This window comes from Clarias gariepinus, chromosome 2, assembly GCF_024256425.1.
Source record: "Clarias gariepinus isolate MV-2021 ecotype Netherlands chromosome 2, CGAR_prim_01v2, whole genome shotgun sequence".
Lineage (NCBI taxonomy): Eukaryota > Metazoa > Chordata > Actinopteri > Siluriformes > Clariidae > Clarias > Clarias gariepinus.
The window spans coordinates 1618250-1635361 of NC_071101.1; the positions used below are offsets into that span (position 1 = coordinate 1618250).

General features: G+C 37.7%; 1 protein-coding gene and 1 gene segment (V, D, J or C); one reads left to right on the top strand and one right to left on the bottom strand.

Moving 5' to 3' along the window:
* LOC128516013 (Ig kappa chain V-V region MOPC 21-like) overlaps positions 1-17112 on the top strand; it is a 226157-nt gene that overhangs the window by 41076 nt on the left and 167969 nt on the right.
* LOC128515951 (procathepsin L-like) lies at positions 218-10071 on the bottom strand. Of its 3 annotated transcripts, none has more exons than XM_053490238.1 (8): positions 9934-10071; positions 3592-3710; positions 2315-2437; positions 2043-2201; positions 1671-1895; positions 1037-1202; positions 690-795; positions 218-517 (listed from the first exon to the last, which is right to left on the bottom strand). In XM_053490238.1, exons 2-8 carry the CDS (start codon positions 3703-3705, stop codon positions 421-423), a joined length of 990 nt encoding a protein of 329 aa, XP_053346213.1. In that variant the 5' UTR covers positions 3706-3710; positions 9934-10071; the 3' UTR covers positions 218-420. The 3 variants fall into 3 exon arrangements, with proteins under 3 accessions (XP_053346213.1, XP_053346222.1, XP_053346230.1); XM_053490247.1 differs by lacking the exon at positions 9934-10071 and adding an exon at positions 5101-5189; XM_053490255.1 differs by lacking the exon at positions 9934-10071 and adding an exon at positions 3985-4204.

The following is a 17112-nucleotide window of genomic DNA, read 5'->3' on the forward strand; positions in this document are numbered from 1 at the left end:
CTAATGTTCCTCGTGAGGTGTAGGCTTATTTCAGTCCATTCAGACATGAAGCGGACGCCTTAAATTTCAGCAAAATTTATAAAAAGTGGTACATGTATGAAAAGGGCTTTATCTTTAACTGCTCATCTAAGATTTAACAGGCATCTCAAATACATTCTTGCTTATAAAGACTATATATATTCTTTCATTAAAAGCTGTCTATAGTTAACCACAGAGGTTGGGATTAAAAACATTGTATTTACAATGATTTATGCACCGGGTTTAATGTTATACAATGTGGACAATTCAGCATTTTGTTCATTACAAGAATAAATGTTTTCTTATCACATCCATCAGTACAATACAAATCAACGTAACACACATTAACATTCGCAGTCAGTCCATACTAGCAAGAGACCTGATCCAAGTAGAGTAAAGAGCTCAGACAGTGGGGACGACACTATAGATGCCGATTCCACACATGTTCTTGTTTCTCTCCAGTCGTAAATAACCTCCCTCACCCCAGTTAGGACCCCAACTGGAAAAAAGAAAGAGAGAGAGAGAGAGAGAGAGAGAGAGTTAAAAGTGCTTTATCAAAAGTAAAGGTATAAGTGGGTATAAAATTTTATATTCACAGCCTAGTATTTTGCAATATAATAATTTAATAGTTACTTTCCTAAAAAAAAAGAAGGAAGAAAAACGTGTGTAACCTGTTTTTGATTAGCCAGTATTGTCGCCCTCCTTCTTTTCCATATCCAACTACCAGGACAGCATGGTTTATTTGATGACCAACACATGAATAGTCATTATAAATACCTAAAGTGCACACACACACACATAATATGTGATAATATATTTAAAATTGTAGATTTATAATAAAATAAAATGCTTAGGTTAAAAGTGACCGTGAACATTATGAGTTTGAGCCGAAAACAAACCCAACAGTAAGGCGAAGGGCTCCCTTTATAAAGATGCATGAAAAGGTTTAAGGGATATACAACACCTGTAGCTCTACTGTGCTAAAATATATGCTTTATAGGGTGTGTGTCTGGCTCACCCTGCCCGTAAAGATGAAACGTGCTCTGGTTGGAATGAATTCCCACTGCCACGGGTCCGATGTTAGCCACTGCCTTCTGCAGCTCGTACTCGCTATAACGCTGAAGCACGCGGAAACCAGAACAGCGTCCGTATTTATGGCGATAATGATAATCGCAGCTCCCATTCTACACATTTAAGCACATACACACAAACATATTTATTTACAGTATATGTACTACACACACACACACACTACGAGTCAGAGGTTCACACACCTGATTCTACACCTGATTCTACATTGTAAAACAGTGCTGAATGCACCCGATAAATACAACAATCTCCTGTAAACAGTTTTGACTTTGATCTTTATTTATCACTATTAAGATTATAAAACAATGCAAGACGATATGGAAGATTTTTTAACATCAGCCACCAAAGAACTCAACAATCCATCACATGCATTTCAAAAAGTTGAATATTATCATTCCAACTCACTGAAAAGTAAAGCGATTCAACGCATCTGGTGGAAGGAACAGTCAATCAGACTACTAACACAGACCATAATAATATCTTTAAATAGTCTAGTTTCATGAGAAGTAGATAAATTATTCAACACACATTTTTTTGGAATACAAAAGTAAACCAAAGATGACCTTTTCTTTATAAGGGTATTCCGACTCCTTGGTGATTCCATTGTGGTTTATAATGTAGTTAAAGGCATTAGTCATGAGTCCTCCGTTACAGCCTTCGTTTCCCTCCCCGAAACTGCAGTCCACCAGGTTCTGAACACTCAGAGGAACCAGTCGACCTTTCTTTTTCTTCATCTGAGCTTCTAAAGCTCCCACTGCACTGAAAGCCCAGCACGAGTTGCATTTCCCCTAAACCCAAAAACAGCCACACAACACAAAGTGAAGCAAATCATGAAGTGAAACACCATGTTCCTTCAATTTTACACAAATACAAATATAACATAATGTACTGTATGCTACTATGTCTATTAAAAACTTCATAATGCACTTAAATACCTGGTCTTTCACCGGGGTGACAAATCCATCCTCAGTCCAGTTCACACTGGGAGGGAGGGGGAAACCACTCAAGAAGTTCTCATTAGCAACATCAGGAGATAAATGCCCTAACTTCTCTAACTTCAGACCATTCAGGTTAGCATTGACTTCTTCTGTTGTCTATTTGCACACACACACACACACACACACATGTGAAATGGTAAGAGATTAAGTGTTTTAACTTCCATTTGTAACCCAGTACATCATAGAAACACAGACATACCAGATCATACCATATCTGCGAGGTGGTTGATCCTCAAGGTGTAGGTGTGTTTTCCTGCTGCAGCTTCTTTATTGTGCTTCATGACTTCTGAAAATTTCTGCTCCCAAATTACTCTCCTGTATACTTCTTCGCTCTGACACACAAACACGCCGTTTTGAATAACTATCACAAAAATGCTACTTAAATGGTAATTTCCCCAGAAAATGTGGTTAGAAGATTCAAGTGTTGTTTTAGATCCAAACCTGGTCTGTATTGATTAGGACAAGGGAAAAAATCTTAACAGCAGGCAAGACTTATGAAGTAGTGTAGTGCAGGGCTGTGGGTAAAGTTGGAACCCCAGATTAATAATGAATTTGTCTATTTGCCTCCAAAGAGCCGGACTTTTGTATTTTTAATGTAGTCCTGAGCCATAGTTCTCTAGGCCTCCTGAAAGACTTTTAGGGTCCATCTTTTCTGATCAGTTTTTTGTCTCTCGTGTCCCTGTACCTGATGAGTTTCAGGTGAATTTAGTCTGTAGGTTAAGCCACACAGTGACCTAAGAAAGCATAAAACATCTAACTGAAGGCATGAACCAGTGGGAACCAGGTGCAGATGATGACAGATGATCAGGCGGTGATTGTTATACTGCTGATGCTGAATGCTGAGGGTTTGGAACAGACAAGAGGGGGAATGAGGTCGCTGCTGGGGCTGGTACACAAACAACCTCAAAAAATAAGTCAGTTGGGGTGGCTTGTGACTTTTTCACATTACCGTGCATCTCAGTCTTAACTTGTGCCTTATAAATAAGAACTTAATCAACATCTTTAAACAGGACAAAGTTTGGCAAAATAATTATCCATGACAGTCTTCATATGAGGAGCTTACAAGGATATACACGACATAGACAATGTAGTTAAGAGACAAGGTCATGTCCTCATGTGAGGGGATTTGATTCAGAGGTTAAGCTGCTCCTGATTCAATCTTGCGATGTGTATAAACAAGGAAAGTGTGCAATGAGGTCCTGATTCAGAATCGAGATAAAAGCCATAACGAAATGAATCGTCCCTAAAGAGCCCCAGTAGTTTGTTTTATTTGATTGTTGGAAACTTTTAAAAGGGTAATAAAGATCAATCTAAGGTAATGTGTCCAGATCAGCACAAGTAATTTAAAAGCCTTAGTCTCTGGTATTATAATAAACATTTGAACCATAACTTCCGGTTTTATATTACAAACAAATTTGTCTTTGTCATGTTTTTCAATGTAATCTATTTTTTTCTTTAATCTTTTATGTTTAAATTGTGCTCTTACCTCACTAGTGTAGTCTTTATTAAACTCAATTTTCCAGGACATCCAGTAACCATCCAGATCGATATCACAGCAAACCTGAGAGAGCAGCAGAGCCGAGAGCACGACACGCATCATCACGCCTGTTAACCCAAACAGAAAATAACTAAAGAACAGTAAGCTGTATATTACGTTAGCTGAGTTACGTTCGAACTGTGCACCAGAATGGGGAAGGTGATTTAAATTCTGTGAACGTGGCATGATTGTTAGTGCCAGAAGGGTGGTGTGAGTATTTCTGAAACTGCTGATCTACTACAAATTGTTGGAATTTTTTATACACAAAATATATATTTTAGCATAAATTAAAAAAAGCAAAAGATCTAGGATATATACAGTATGTGTTGGTGATTTGCTTACATATAAAACATCAACTGAAGCTCAACACCACTTGAGGAGATCTATAGAACCCGTTCCTGCTCTGCTTGTTATGGGAAGTGTGGTCCATCAGCTGTTCCATTGGATTCATAGCCATTGGAATAAATACATATAAAACATCAACTGAAGCTCAACACCACTTGTGGAGATCTAGAGAACCCGTGAGAGTATGGGAAGTGGGGTCCATCAGCTGTTCCATGGGATTCATAGCCATTGGACCTCTCTTTTGTCCCTGTGTGTTAGAGAAGTCCACGCTGCCAGTGTTGGACTGGGTGACCAACGTGGGTAATCTCTGTGGGTGTGCTTCTAGACTTACTGGTGTAAATTGTCTTGGCCTAGGTTTTCCCCAAGGGCGTGTGAGACTACTTCAGCTGAGCACCCATGAGTCTCCCAACAAAGACAATCCTGGAATAAGACCTATCACACACCACAGTGTGCTTGTCACAAGCCCCAGGGGGCAGAGCGCATGCCTGGGTGGATGGGCAGCCAACCCCTCCCTTTAATCTTCACCGTCTCAGTAGGTAGGTCATGAGGGTCATTTCAGGCAAGAACAGAAATGAGAGGACTATGACCTGAAGATGTGCTAGGGACAAGTATTAGCGGTAGAGGGAGAAGACCAGGGTGGCGGCAGCTGGAAGCCAGCCTCCTGCTTTGCGGTGAACAACCGGCGGCTCGATACTGCACACAACAAACGGGAGAGGAAGGCAACCGTGCACAACAAGGTGGACATGGTCATACACCTTGCACATGCTTGCACATACCAGCCTTTCTGGTACAAGTATCCAGTGCTTGGTTAAAAATGACAGAGATTATGAGATAACTGATCGCATGGTCGTGTAGCTGTCGGGTGAACAGGAGTGTAAAATAATAAAGGTAATAAATACTGAGTGTAGAATTGGACTATCAAAAGGAATTTTAACTTCTCACTGCTTATTATAGTACACTGGACCTCCACATAGTCATAAATACTCAGACAAACAGTGACAGACAAGCAGACGGTGAAGCAGTGGGACAAAGTAGCAGAGAGGATTTTTGTATATTAAAGTGAACTCTATTTAAATTTAACCTTGAGCTAAAAATCGAGAGCAGTTTTCTTACCTTATCTTCTGTTTTCTGTTTACCTATCCTTTGTGTGCGTGTGTGTGTGTGTGTGTGTGTGTGTGTGTGTGTGTGTGTGTGTGTGTGCGTGTGTGTGCGTGCACATTCATTTGCATCCAGTTTTTCGGATTTGTAGATAGTGAAGTCATAAAGCAGGTTAATCCAGTCGCAAAGTATCATGTTGTAGCTTGATGTTGAACATCACATGGTTTGCTAAGAAAATGTTACAAAAACACTACGCTTAAAATAAAAGAGGAAGCTTTTCTGAATTACCAGCACATACCTTTACAGTAAGTTGCTGTGGATCACTGCAGATTATTCTTTTTAAAAATGTGTTAATTAAGTGAACGAGTATTAAATCTGTTAGGGTCCCAACTTCACAAAATAGATTAATGTATTTAAATATAAAAATAAATCTTTATATAATAGTTAATGTTTTTAAGACTGTTTTTTGTCAAAGCTACTGTACTGAGACAATATATTTATTATGAGCTGATTATAACTTTTCATAATGTTTATAAAGTTTCTTAGAACTTTTGCAGACACTTTTATTTACAACCCAAAAATGATAAAAGAATGTTTTTTAGAGCTCCTCTTGATGTGGCTCTTTGATTGGTTAGTTTGGTTCCTGCTTCTTGCCTGTTACATCTTATTGAACCATGTAAAAAAATTGGAAATTAAAAGAAAAATTTAAATAAGAAACACAAGTAATTAAATGTCTAAGCATTAAGAGTCCTTTGCATTACTGAGTTTCAGGACAGCGGGGTGATGATGGTGGAGCGCTTGCTCCTGAGAGTGCCCCGTCCTCACTATGTCTTAATGTGTCTTCATTTTCAACTGTATATTCCTTTTTTTCTGACTTCCCGTTAGTGGTGGATTTTGTATGGGTAAAAAATTACATGTTAAACTGAGAATTATGGGTGTTAGTGATAAGACTAGGGGTGATAGAGCCCTAAATACTACTAAGATTGTTGCTGGGATACAGAAGTTAAACAAACAGGACTTGAGCAGATCAAAAATAAGTTTAGAAACTTGTAGAAAATTTAGTTATAAAAGAATACAAGTGGAAAAAGTAAAAATAAAGAAGGTGAGGAACTGCCTAAAATCAGCACTGAATCAGTAAACACTGTAATGTCAGACACATTTTTGTAGAAGGGTGATATCTCCTTATATGAGGTGAATAATTCGGAGTACTCAGAGTAGACATCCACCATAGCATGTGACCCAAAAAAAAAAAAGATTCACTTCTTTCACACTATAACATCACAACTGACATTTGCTTAAAGCTGCTTTACTGTCGCTTCATGTCCTATTGCTAACCTAAAATTGGGTGGTGTGTCTGTATCAGGTTTACTAGACATCTTGATGACAACATTACCACTTCATACCCGATCAGTACAATGAAATCAGGAAGCACATCAGAAATCTTCTAAGAAAGGTTTGGTGCTTACATACTCACGAGAAAGTCAGATAGAAGTCTTTATATGTATGTGGATTATAGAAGGTTAAACTTGACATCAACACTTTCCTTGAGTGATTACCATCAGGGACAGTACATGGAGAATTCCTCCACAGCTTTAACATCATACATTGTACTTTTTATACAGGCCACTATGTATTAAAAGTTTGAGCCTATGTGTTAAGAATATGGTTAAACCTGTGTATAGGAAGACAAGTGCAACCTGAGTAGATGAGTAGCAGCTTACATGACCTAGTGCTTACAGACAAAGAATGCTACAGGAAGCCATTTCTGCTGACTGCAGTCACACTTTAATATTGTAATACTTTTTCACACCTTTTATGTTTGTATCTTGTTTATATAAGTTGTGGACTGGCTGCATTTTGCATTATACTTCCGTTTGTCCTTTTGGGATTGATAAAGAACTAAATGACTTAAAGACTAAAGAAAGAGAACAGAGATCACTACCATATTTATTTATAGATTGTTTTAATGTAATTTTATTTGGTTGCATTATGTTGTATTGAATTTAATATTTTGGTTTAAAGAAACGTGATTTTTGATGTACAGTACATGGGCAGGGGTCACTTAAGATGGTTAAGATGTTGGACTTTGGATTAAAAGGTTATGGGTTGAAACCCCAACACCACCAAGCTACCAGTGTTGGGCCCCTGAGCAAGACCCTTTATTCTGACCTGGTCAGATGTATCATGACATAAGTGAAGTCGTTCTGCACAAGGGCATCTGCCAAATAAGTATGCAAGGGTAGTATGGTTTAAAAATCAAGAGCAGAGGAACAAAACAAACATGGTGAAGCAAAACTTTAAATCAGGTCATGTGTTAAGTAAACATTATCAACTTGCTTTTTTAAACCTATAGTTGATTCCCTGATGAGAAACATCACAACTCCTGACGGGGACCTCAGCCACCCCAGCAATGAACTGTTCTCTCTGTTGTGGTTAGGAAAGTGCTTCCACTCCTAAGGGCCAGAGAGCCTGAGGAGGAGTTTAAATTCCAAAAAGCGTAAATGGAAAAATGGTAAATGTAGTGCCTTTGATTATGGCAGTTAGGAATTCAGCCTTGTTGTTAGGAGCTAGTTAGCTTTGCAGCCATAAATAAAAAAAAAAACACTGATAGTTCAGATGTGATCCAGAATGACAGAATGAGTCCAAATGTTTTTAGATAGATAGATAGATAGATAGATAGATAGATAGATAGATAGATAGATTTATGTGCCACTCCCTTAGAGAAGCACACAATAAAAATATACACAATAAAGGTTTTCACTAATATATAAGCTAAATATTTATTGCGGAAACATTGCATATTAAGAAATCTGAGTCAGTGGTGGCACATTGAAGGAGAGTTTATTAATGGTCTTATTGAGGGAGAGACCTATGTTGTTTTTAGGAGTCTCTCGGCTGCTGAGTTCTCTGTCTCCAAGAGAAAGATTATGCAGCACCAACCTAATTTGTGAAATGAAAAATAAAATTGTATTTTTCTGATGGGCAATTTTTTTTTTATCCGATACCAACTAACACTAAGGCTAGCACTGATATCAACACTGATACTGATATTTTTAGAAAGGCTTTGTGTAAAAAAACAAATAACAACAATAACAACACTGGATTCTGTGTTATGCTTTTACTTTTAATAAGAGCAATAAAAACAATAAAAATACAGGTTGAGTCAGGACCAAGAGCAAAGAGGTTGACCTAAAATGATGAACAGATATAATGAGGAAACTAGTAACTACACTGCTTTTTGTTAAATATTTGATATTACAAAATAATATTTTAAATAAATACTGTATTTTGTAAACCCTTTGGAATCTTCAATCACCTTAATTCCTGTGTCAGTAGCCTACAGCAACCTAGGCATAACCTATCTAAATAATCATAACTCACCATCGTAGACTGATAAATACGACTAATATATAATAATGATATTTAACCTTAGCTGTACCTAAGTATTTAAGGAAACCACAAAATATTAGGCTACATTTGGCAGATGCGCATATCCAGAGCGATATACAGTACATTTATCTCCTTTTTAATCTTTGCGGTGTATGGTTGAGTGCTTTTCTCAAGAGCCAAATAAACAAATATTTTACAAATAACAAATATTTTACAAATTTATTTGTAAGATAAATATTTTACAAATAAATGCCATAAAAGTGATCTTAAGATAAAATTGCAAAAACAAAAACATCCCAATATACTGTCTACCACCTCCTGGCGCAATCCTCATCATTTATTCGTGCTTGAGACTGACACTAAGACTACACTGGCTAGTGTGTCCGCCCATGATAATATAATAAGTATTTCCTGCTTCTCAAACGGTTAATAACCTAAAATTATAACTGGACACCTGAATGTTGCTTATGCACCCGTCTGATGTGGGTGAATCTGCCTGCTTTGTTGCCACCTCTCCACACTCCTGCTGTAACTCCTCATGGGATTTTCTGTGGCAGTTTTCCATGTGCTTGCGGTATTGCCATGATGCTTTACTGATTTTTGACATATGTTACATCATTGTGCTAATGTTGTTTATGAAAGAAGAATAGATCCAAAAAATGCTTTGTTTCATTTCTGCTGCTGCGCGACTGTGGGAACCTGTTGCCCTGCGTGTCTCACTAATACCTTTCTGCAAGCTGCATAGCGTGGAATGACACGGTGGAAAGAGGAGTACCATAAACAGCAGCTAAACATTTTAAAACTAATAATAAAAAATAATGTAACAACATTACTCTTTCAAAACAGTGTCTGATATAGATATTTTTTTAAAACAAAGACCGAATTACAGAACTGAACCATCTGAATCAGAATGATCAATAATATGGTATCAAGCACAACAAGTTGTGTCTGGAAAAAAAAATTGACCTCAGACATTCACTAGATGCTTCTCCACTCATCTCATCAGAATGTGTAACACATTTTGTTTAAATTGCATTTTGCATTCAGAAAATAGAGACCATTTAAAGAACCCGTGACATGAACTACAGGTTTATTGGCTAATACGAGGCCAGGCTTGACCTTCAAACTTTGTTAAAAGTTATTGCCAGGGAAGGTCTGGAGATATATCCACACTAAAGTTCTGGCAAACTGAACAGACCAGCTAGGAGGAGTCTGGAAAACTAGGCTTTGAAGAAAACTTAACTTAATGTAGCCTACATGCCTGTCTGAAGTTTAACAACAGGTAATATTGTAAACAGTGTGATAGACCACATGTCTGTCTTTTCGAGGAATGATAATGAATGATGTGTGAGATCGTGATGCAAGATTAATCTTTAAATTGTGTATGTGTTTGAGAGAGAAAGAGAGAGAGAGAGAGAGAGAGAGAGAGAGAGAGAGAGAGAGAGAGAGCACTCTTACCTCTGTGTGTGTTTCCAGGAGGCAAAGACAGAAAGTAAAATCTTCTTGCAGTTCTTGGTGTATACAACACTAAGGAGGAAATGACCTCACAGCCATGCCTTCATTTCTCTTCTATCTGCCCTTCAGTCTCGTAAAGGGTTTACAAGAATCCTACAGATACATGTACTGACATAAATATGAAATCAACTTTGTAGAGTTGTGAGGGTGTGGGATATATTAGTCAGTTCTTATGCACATGGAAAAATAGGTTGGTCCCTATTAAAAATGGTCCAAGAAAAGACAAATGACAATATCATGTGCACCCAAGGCTTACTGATGCATGTGGGGGGAAACCACTTCTCCATCCAGTCTGATCTCACAGAGGCAGACGTGATTGTTACCGGTCAGCGTGGTCATGCTGACCCCTGTCCACCACTGAGAGCTCCTACATTGAAGGCCTGTGCATCTCTGATTTGGGGAAGGAAATGAAAAGGGAAATGAGAAGAAAAGGCTAGCTGGCAAACACCCACTACTACTTATAGGACTTATAAAATCTGCTGCTTATGTCCAGGTGACAGATATCACGTTATGCATATATTACTTTGTATGTACACTAACATGATCATGTGTCTATTAAGATTTCTTTTCTTTGATTGTGTATTTTTTCAAATATACAGTCATGGTGCATAAAGGTTAACTTAAAGTATCATGGTCGCATGGTATTGAAACTAGCTAAACCTGACCACAAAACACAAGGTTTGAAAAACACAAGGCCGATTTAATCTTGGGTCTCTACGCCCACAAAGCCACATCCTGCTGACTCACCAGAGTAGCTGTTTAATAAAAAGAAATATTGATTGTAAAAATGAAATAAAAACATTCATTTGATTATCTTTAACTTAGTAAAATGGGCGGGACTGAAAACATGATAGATCACTTAGTGTGGTTTAGGATCTTAGTTTGCATGGCATAGTCAACACTTTATCACCTCCTTCATCACTTGCACATAACCAACCCGAACAAGCTTTTGCAGTAGGATTAGAATCTCACCGAGCATTCTTTTTTTTCCCAGGTTGTACAGCCTGCAATTTAAAGCTTCACTGTTTTCACTTCATGCGATTAAGTCCTAGTAACTGCATCATTAACGCAATGAATCAGAAACAAAAATGTTCCTATTTGGCAGCATCCTGAATGTGCTCTGCTTAAAAATGTGCAATTATAAAACAGATTGACTTTTTACTGGACCATGGCACGATATTTTTATCTAGACCACCTTCTTTTGCAATAACCTGATCGATTGTTCCAATTTTGCTCTTTAGATTTCTTCTATGTCATTAACTCTGTCTACTCCTACTCTGTTGTCGACAGTGGACAGGAGGCGGAGCTTGGTGGATGGCTTTGTAGAGTGTGGTGGGAGCCACCACCTACAGTATACAGTAATAGAATATGTAGGAGATATTTGTGGAGGTTTAAGACTAGATTGAGCACCATGTTTTTTTTTAGGCAGTGGAAGTGAGGGAGAGCTACAGATGGGTCCTTAAGCCTTGAAGTTCACCTGGGTTACAGACTAGACTCGAGCTCTAACACAGACACTGTCTACTGGATGAGACAGAGGAGACACTATTTCTTGAGGAAGCTCAGGTTCTTTAATGTTTGCATTAATGTCCAGTGAACCACAGCATTTAATCCATATGTGCAGAGGTATGTCGGTTGTTTCTAATGTTAACTATTTTTAGAGTAATTTTTAATTAAACCTTTGTTTTTTTTAATAATTGTGAACTGGCTGCTGTAACAATGTAATGTATTTTTTTCAGCGATAAAAGCCCATGCCATGAGATAAATTGGTATGTTTTGCACCATGAGCAGTTCCTTCTCCTCTCTGTGCTCTTACTATCCTTTTGCTACAAGTTAGACTTTGACCGGTTTGTTTAAAATGTTGCTATCTTTGAGGTTTACCAATCTTGTGGTAAGCTCTCTATATATACACTGTGGTTTCTTTCTTTTGATGTTGACTTTGACACAAACCCACCGACCTCCTGGAGGATGAGCTTCATCTCGTCTACTGTTGTTGTCAGGGGCTTATTTTGTCTTTTATTTAAAGGTCACGAGCAGTTGTCTGAAGCATTTCACTGCATATCGTTCTGTGTATGACTGTGTATGTGACAAATAAAATTTGAATTTAAATTTACTAATTAAAAAATAAGGTTGTGTACACCAGGGTTCTTCTCTCAAAACTGCTGTCGAACAGAATCAGCCGTGTGAAAACAGCAGCATGGTCATGATTTATTGTGGCCTTTCATAGTGATATGTTATCCACAGATTTTTAGCTCCACCCTCATATTTCCCATTCATTGTTTTATTTTTATTTTTTAAACTGATTTTAAGCTGCTTGTCCTAGATGGAGCATCGTCACACATTTCAGATAAACAAGTATTTCTGCCAATTGCTGCTGTCTTATCAGTTTAAGGACACACCCGCACATGGTCCAAGTGGAAACCAAGATACCACACCTACACTCATCTAAGTGCTCACTGTGGGACCTGATTACACCTCTTTGTAAAAACTCAGCCAGGGATTGACGTGCTTGTGTTAACACTGTATTTACAATCATAATTTATAAATTATTATCATGATATCATGATGCAATATGTGCAATATGTATGCTGCATAGCAAACTGTTTAATCAACATGGGTTAACAAAATGAATACAAATATAGCCGTTTTTCAATATTACATGTCACATTTTTAGGGGAATGTTTTTTTTTTCATATATATATATATATATATATATATATATATTTTTTTTTTTTTTTTTTTTTTGCTGATGTGGACTCCCTCCTCAGGACAGTTTGGTAAAAAAAAAAAAAAACACTTGTTGGCTCTCAAACAAGCCTTATTCTATTAATTGTTTAATATAATATTTATTGAATAAAACCAGAACTCAAACCCCATTGTTGATGTTTTTCCGCCCAGTTAGTAATTGTAAAGTACAGTATATGCTACATATAGCAATATTTTTTAGTTCCCCTTTTCAGAGCTTTGTCTCCAAACTGCAGTTATTCAAATTAACTTTTATTTGATTTGCAAAGTGCATTTAACAGCGAACATCATCACTAATAAGATTGCCTGAATGTATAAATTCCAAAAAGAACTTTCATATTTATAAATGTGTTCCTAGAGAATGAGCCAAACTCAAGCTGGCAAGAAAATAATTCCCTGAGATGAACCAGACACAAATAGGAACCTATTATAATAAAAATATATAATATAATAAAATATAATATAAAAATAATTTGCTCCTACCACACAGAACGCTTTACTGTCTGCTTATGTGTGAATAGTTTAGAGCGCCACCTGTAGGATTGTAGAGGACCAGTGACATTTTAACACCTTGAATGCAAACATATATAATTTTTTTTAATCAATTTTAAAAACAATTTTGGAATCAGTGTGGCAATACACGAATAGTACCTTTGCGTGCTACCATCAATCATATGTCATGCCAACAGTAAAGTATCCTGAGACCATTCATGTTTGTTGCTTCTCAGCCAAGGGAGTGGGCCCACTCAGAATTTTGCCTAAGAACACAGCCATGAATAAAGAACGGTACAAATACATCCTCTGAGAGCAACATCTCCCAAAACTCCCAAGAACAGTTTGGTGATGAACAATGCCTTTTTCAGCATCTTGGAGCACCTGGCCGTAAGGCTCGGGAAACAAAACCTAGAAATTTGATTCCATGACAAAGAAACTCCCCAGACCTTAATCCCATTGATTAATACATTTGTGGGGTTTTTGTTTCTCCACCTCTTGAGGATTGACCAGATTCTGAGAAAATCCAAGCATTGATTAGGTAAGATTAGGCTCCATCAGTCAGGGTGTGGAACAGAAGTTGATTGACAGCATGCCAGGGCGAATTCTATATCAATAGAAGCCTTTGACACTTATGAAATGCTTGTAATTAGACACAAAGATCTTAAAACACTGAAGCAGCAGACCCTGTGAAAATTAATTCACATTTGTGTCACTCTCAAACCTTTTGGCTGTAAAGTGATTATAAATAATTTTTCTTTTAAAACTGTCAAAAAGTGCAGTTGTGTAAACAGGAAAAACATTATAGATTTAATATTGATGGAGAACTGAGTACAAAATTGTTCACGGCGATTGCAGTTTAAAGTGATCTTCATAGTTTCTTGAGGCCGATCTGTGGAACCTTCAGCCCGCCTCAGCAGCAGCAGGTGGGGCAGTAAATGTCGCTGCATCTGGTGAGTGTATAGAGCTAATGCAGTTAGCTTGTGTTGCTAATATGAGATTATACAAAGTCCAAAGTTAAGCCTGTAACAAGTATATTAGATAAATATTTACTGCGATTATTTTTTTCTAATTTTTTTATTTTAATCTCTTAGCTTTAGAAGTTTTATGTGGCTATCACACGCAGCAACAGAATTCTACACACACAAGAGACAAACAACAAGTTCTACAACAAATGTGTTACTTTGTTAAATGCAAATTTAGGGTTAGAAATGGAGAAAAGCACTCAGGATGAATCAGACAGGTCTAGAGGGTGTAGGAATGAATTATCTGGGGATTGGATTATTTATTTTACAATGTAAGCAATTCTGGATTTCAGTTCATTCAAAAACTCTGCCAAACAAATCAGCTCAGACGGTGGGGACGACACTATAGATGCCGATTCCACACATGTTGTTCTTGTTTCGCTGCAGGCGTAAATAACCTCCCTCGCCCCACTTAGTACCCCAACTGAAATAAAAAAAAGACAGAGATGTTTAAATGTCATAAACATTTTTAAGGTCATAATCAATCTTCATTTTAGATTTAAAATGTTCAAAAATTAGCATAATTAGTGTGTAAATACAAAATTGAGTGTGTGTGTGTGTGTGTGTGTGTGTGTGTGTGTGTGTGTGTGTGTGTGTCAGGGTGAGAAAGTGACCTGTTTTTAATCAGCCAGTACTGCTGCCCATTTTCTGTTCCATACCCGACCACCAGGACAGCATGATTTAATGGATGAGGAGAGCATGAACAGTTGTAGTGAATACCTAAATACACACAGACAAACACACTTGTATTGTTCACAATGAACAGATGCTGTGTATAAGCAGACAGAGATATATTGAATATGTTTACGGAACATCTTGTCTGAATACTAACTAGAATTAAACATACAAGTTGTAAAAATAGTTCTTAGTATTCTTTATTTCTTATAAAAAAAAAATTATAGACTCCTATGCTTCCTCTCTCACACCAGATATCAATATAAACAGTTCATAATAACGGAAATGACAAAAAGCAAGTAGATTGTGAGTCCGGCTTACCGCTCTGGTATTGGTGAATACACGCAGCATTAATTCCCACGGCAACCGGTCCGATGTTAGCGACCACCTTCTGCAGCTCAAACTCATCATTTTGTCGAAGAACTCGGAAACCAGAACAGTGTGCATGTTTAGGATAAGGACGGCAATATCCCTCCTACATAAAGACACATTAAAGTGATGAGAACAATATATGCTGTTTGGGATGTAGTCCTTCTTCTTATTATTATTATTCTTATTATTATAACTACTACTGTGTATTTCATGTTTATACACATAGTAATAACAATAGAATAAAAATATATTTAGCTTATTTTCAACTAATAGATAACAAACACAGTGGATATGGATCTGTCTTTGTTTCTGAAGGTGGTATATTTGGGGCAGTGTTGGCTTAGACGGTTAATGCTATGGGTTATTGATCAGAAGGTCGAAGGTTTGAGCCCACACAGCATTTGGGTTGTGTGGTTAACACATCTCTTTAGTAATGCACTGGCACCGTCGAAGAAACTTCAAGAAAAAGAGCATGGCATCCTTTAAAAAACTTTTTCTCTTTTATGTTTGTGTAAGAACTCATGAGAGTCAAATGTAAAGAAATAATTAAAGTAAAATTCTGCCCTATTCCTACCTCTAAAGATAAAATGTGATTGAAAGTGATTTGTGAAAGCATCGGTGCCACCCGTCAGTTTGCCATGAAACACGCGTGTTAATGAAGTGCTGCTTATGACAGAGAATCTAAAATAAAAGTTGTGTATATTAATATCTTCTTCTTCTTTGTCTTTCGGCTGTTCCCTATCAGGGGTCGCCACAGCGAATCATCTGCATCCATCTAACCCTATCCTCTGTTGTGTATATTAATATAATAATAATGTATATCCATATATCCGTTTTTGTCCAAACATATTTTTTATGAGCTCTGTGTCACTCGGTTTCACTAAAAAGTCTCTCCTCCATGTGAGTCTCTGCCTGAATGTCATTGCCTTACCATTACTAACCAGTTAGAACACCTCTGGAGCTCTTCTACATTTCCTATTTTAAGAATGTTGATAAATTGCTCTCACTCCTATTCGTAAAAGTAGGACCAAAATTGCATCACTCACATTTTTTTTTATGCCACTTAAGAGTGATTTCCTACTCCTACTCTCGTCCATACGGGCCTGCTTGGTGAATGTTTGTATGGTACAGAAATGTCCAGTAGAACCAGAACCCATATAACCAAGAATTCCTTTATTAGTGAAAATTAAAGCATTTCTATACACATATAGTGTGATGAGAACTCACAGGATTGGGACTAAACAGCTGTGTGTCCATAAAAAAAAAACATTTTGTTGAATTATCTGAAAAAAGTCTTCAGTTTGTTAGGGATCATAAAGACTGGACTTTGGAGTGATGGAGAAAGGTCATGTGACCTGATGAGTCCAGACTAAGTCTATTCCAGAGTGATGGGCGTGTCAGGGTGAGAAGGGAAGGACATGAAGCGATGCTCCCATCATGCATAGTGTCCACTGTACAAGCCTCTGGAGACAGTGTTATGATCTGGGGTTGATCAGTTACTCAGGTCTGAACTCAGTAACGTTATGGGGCAATAAAATGAAGTCAGCTGACGACCTGAATGCACAGTGACTGTTATCATAAGGGGCAGTGGTGACTCAGAGGGCTAAGGCTCTGAGTTACTGATCGGAAGATCGGCGGTTCGATCCCCAGCTGCACCAGGTTGCCACTGTTGGGCCCTTGAGCAAGGCCCTTAACCCCCATCTGCTCCAGGGGCGCCGTATCATGGCTGACCCTGCGCTCTGACCCCAGTTACCCTGGGATATGCGAAGAAGGAATTTCACTGTGCTGTCAGGGCTTAACTTAACATATCTAAGGA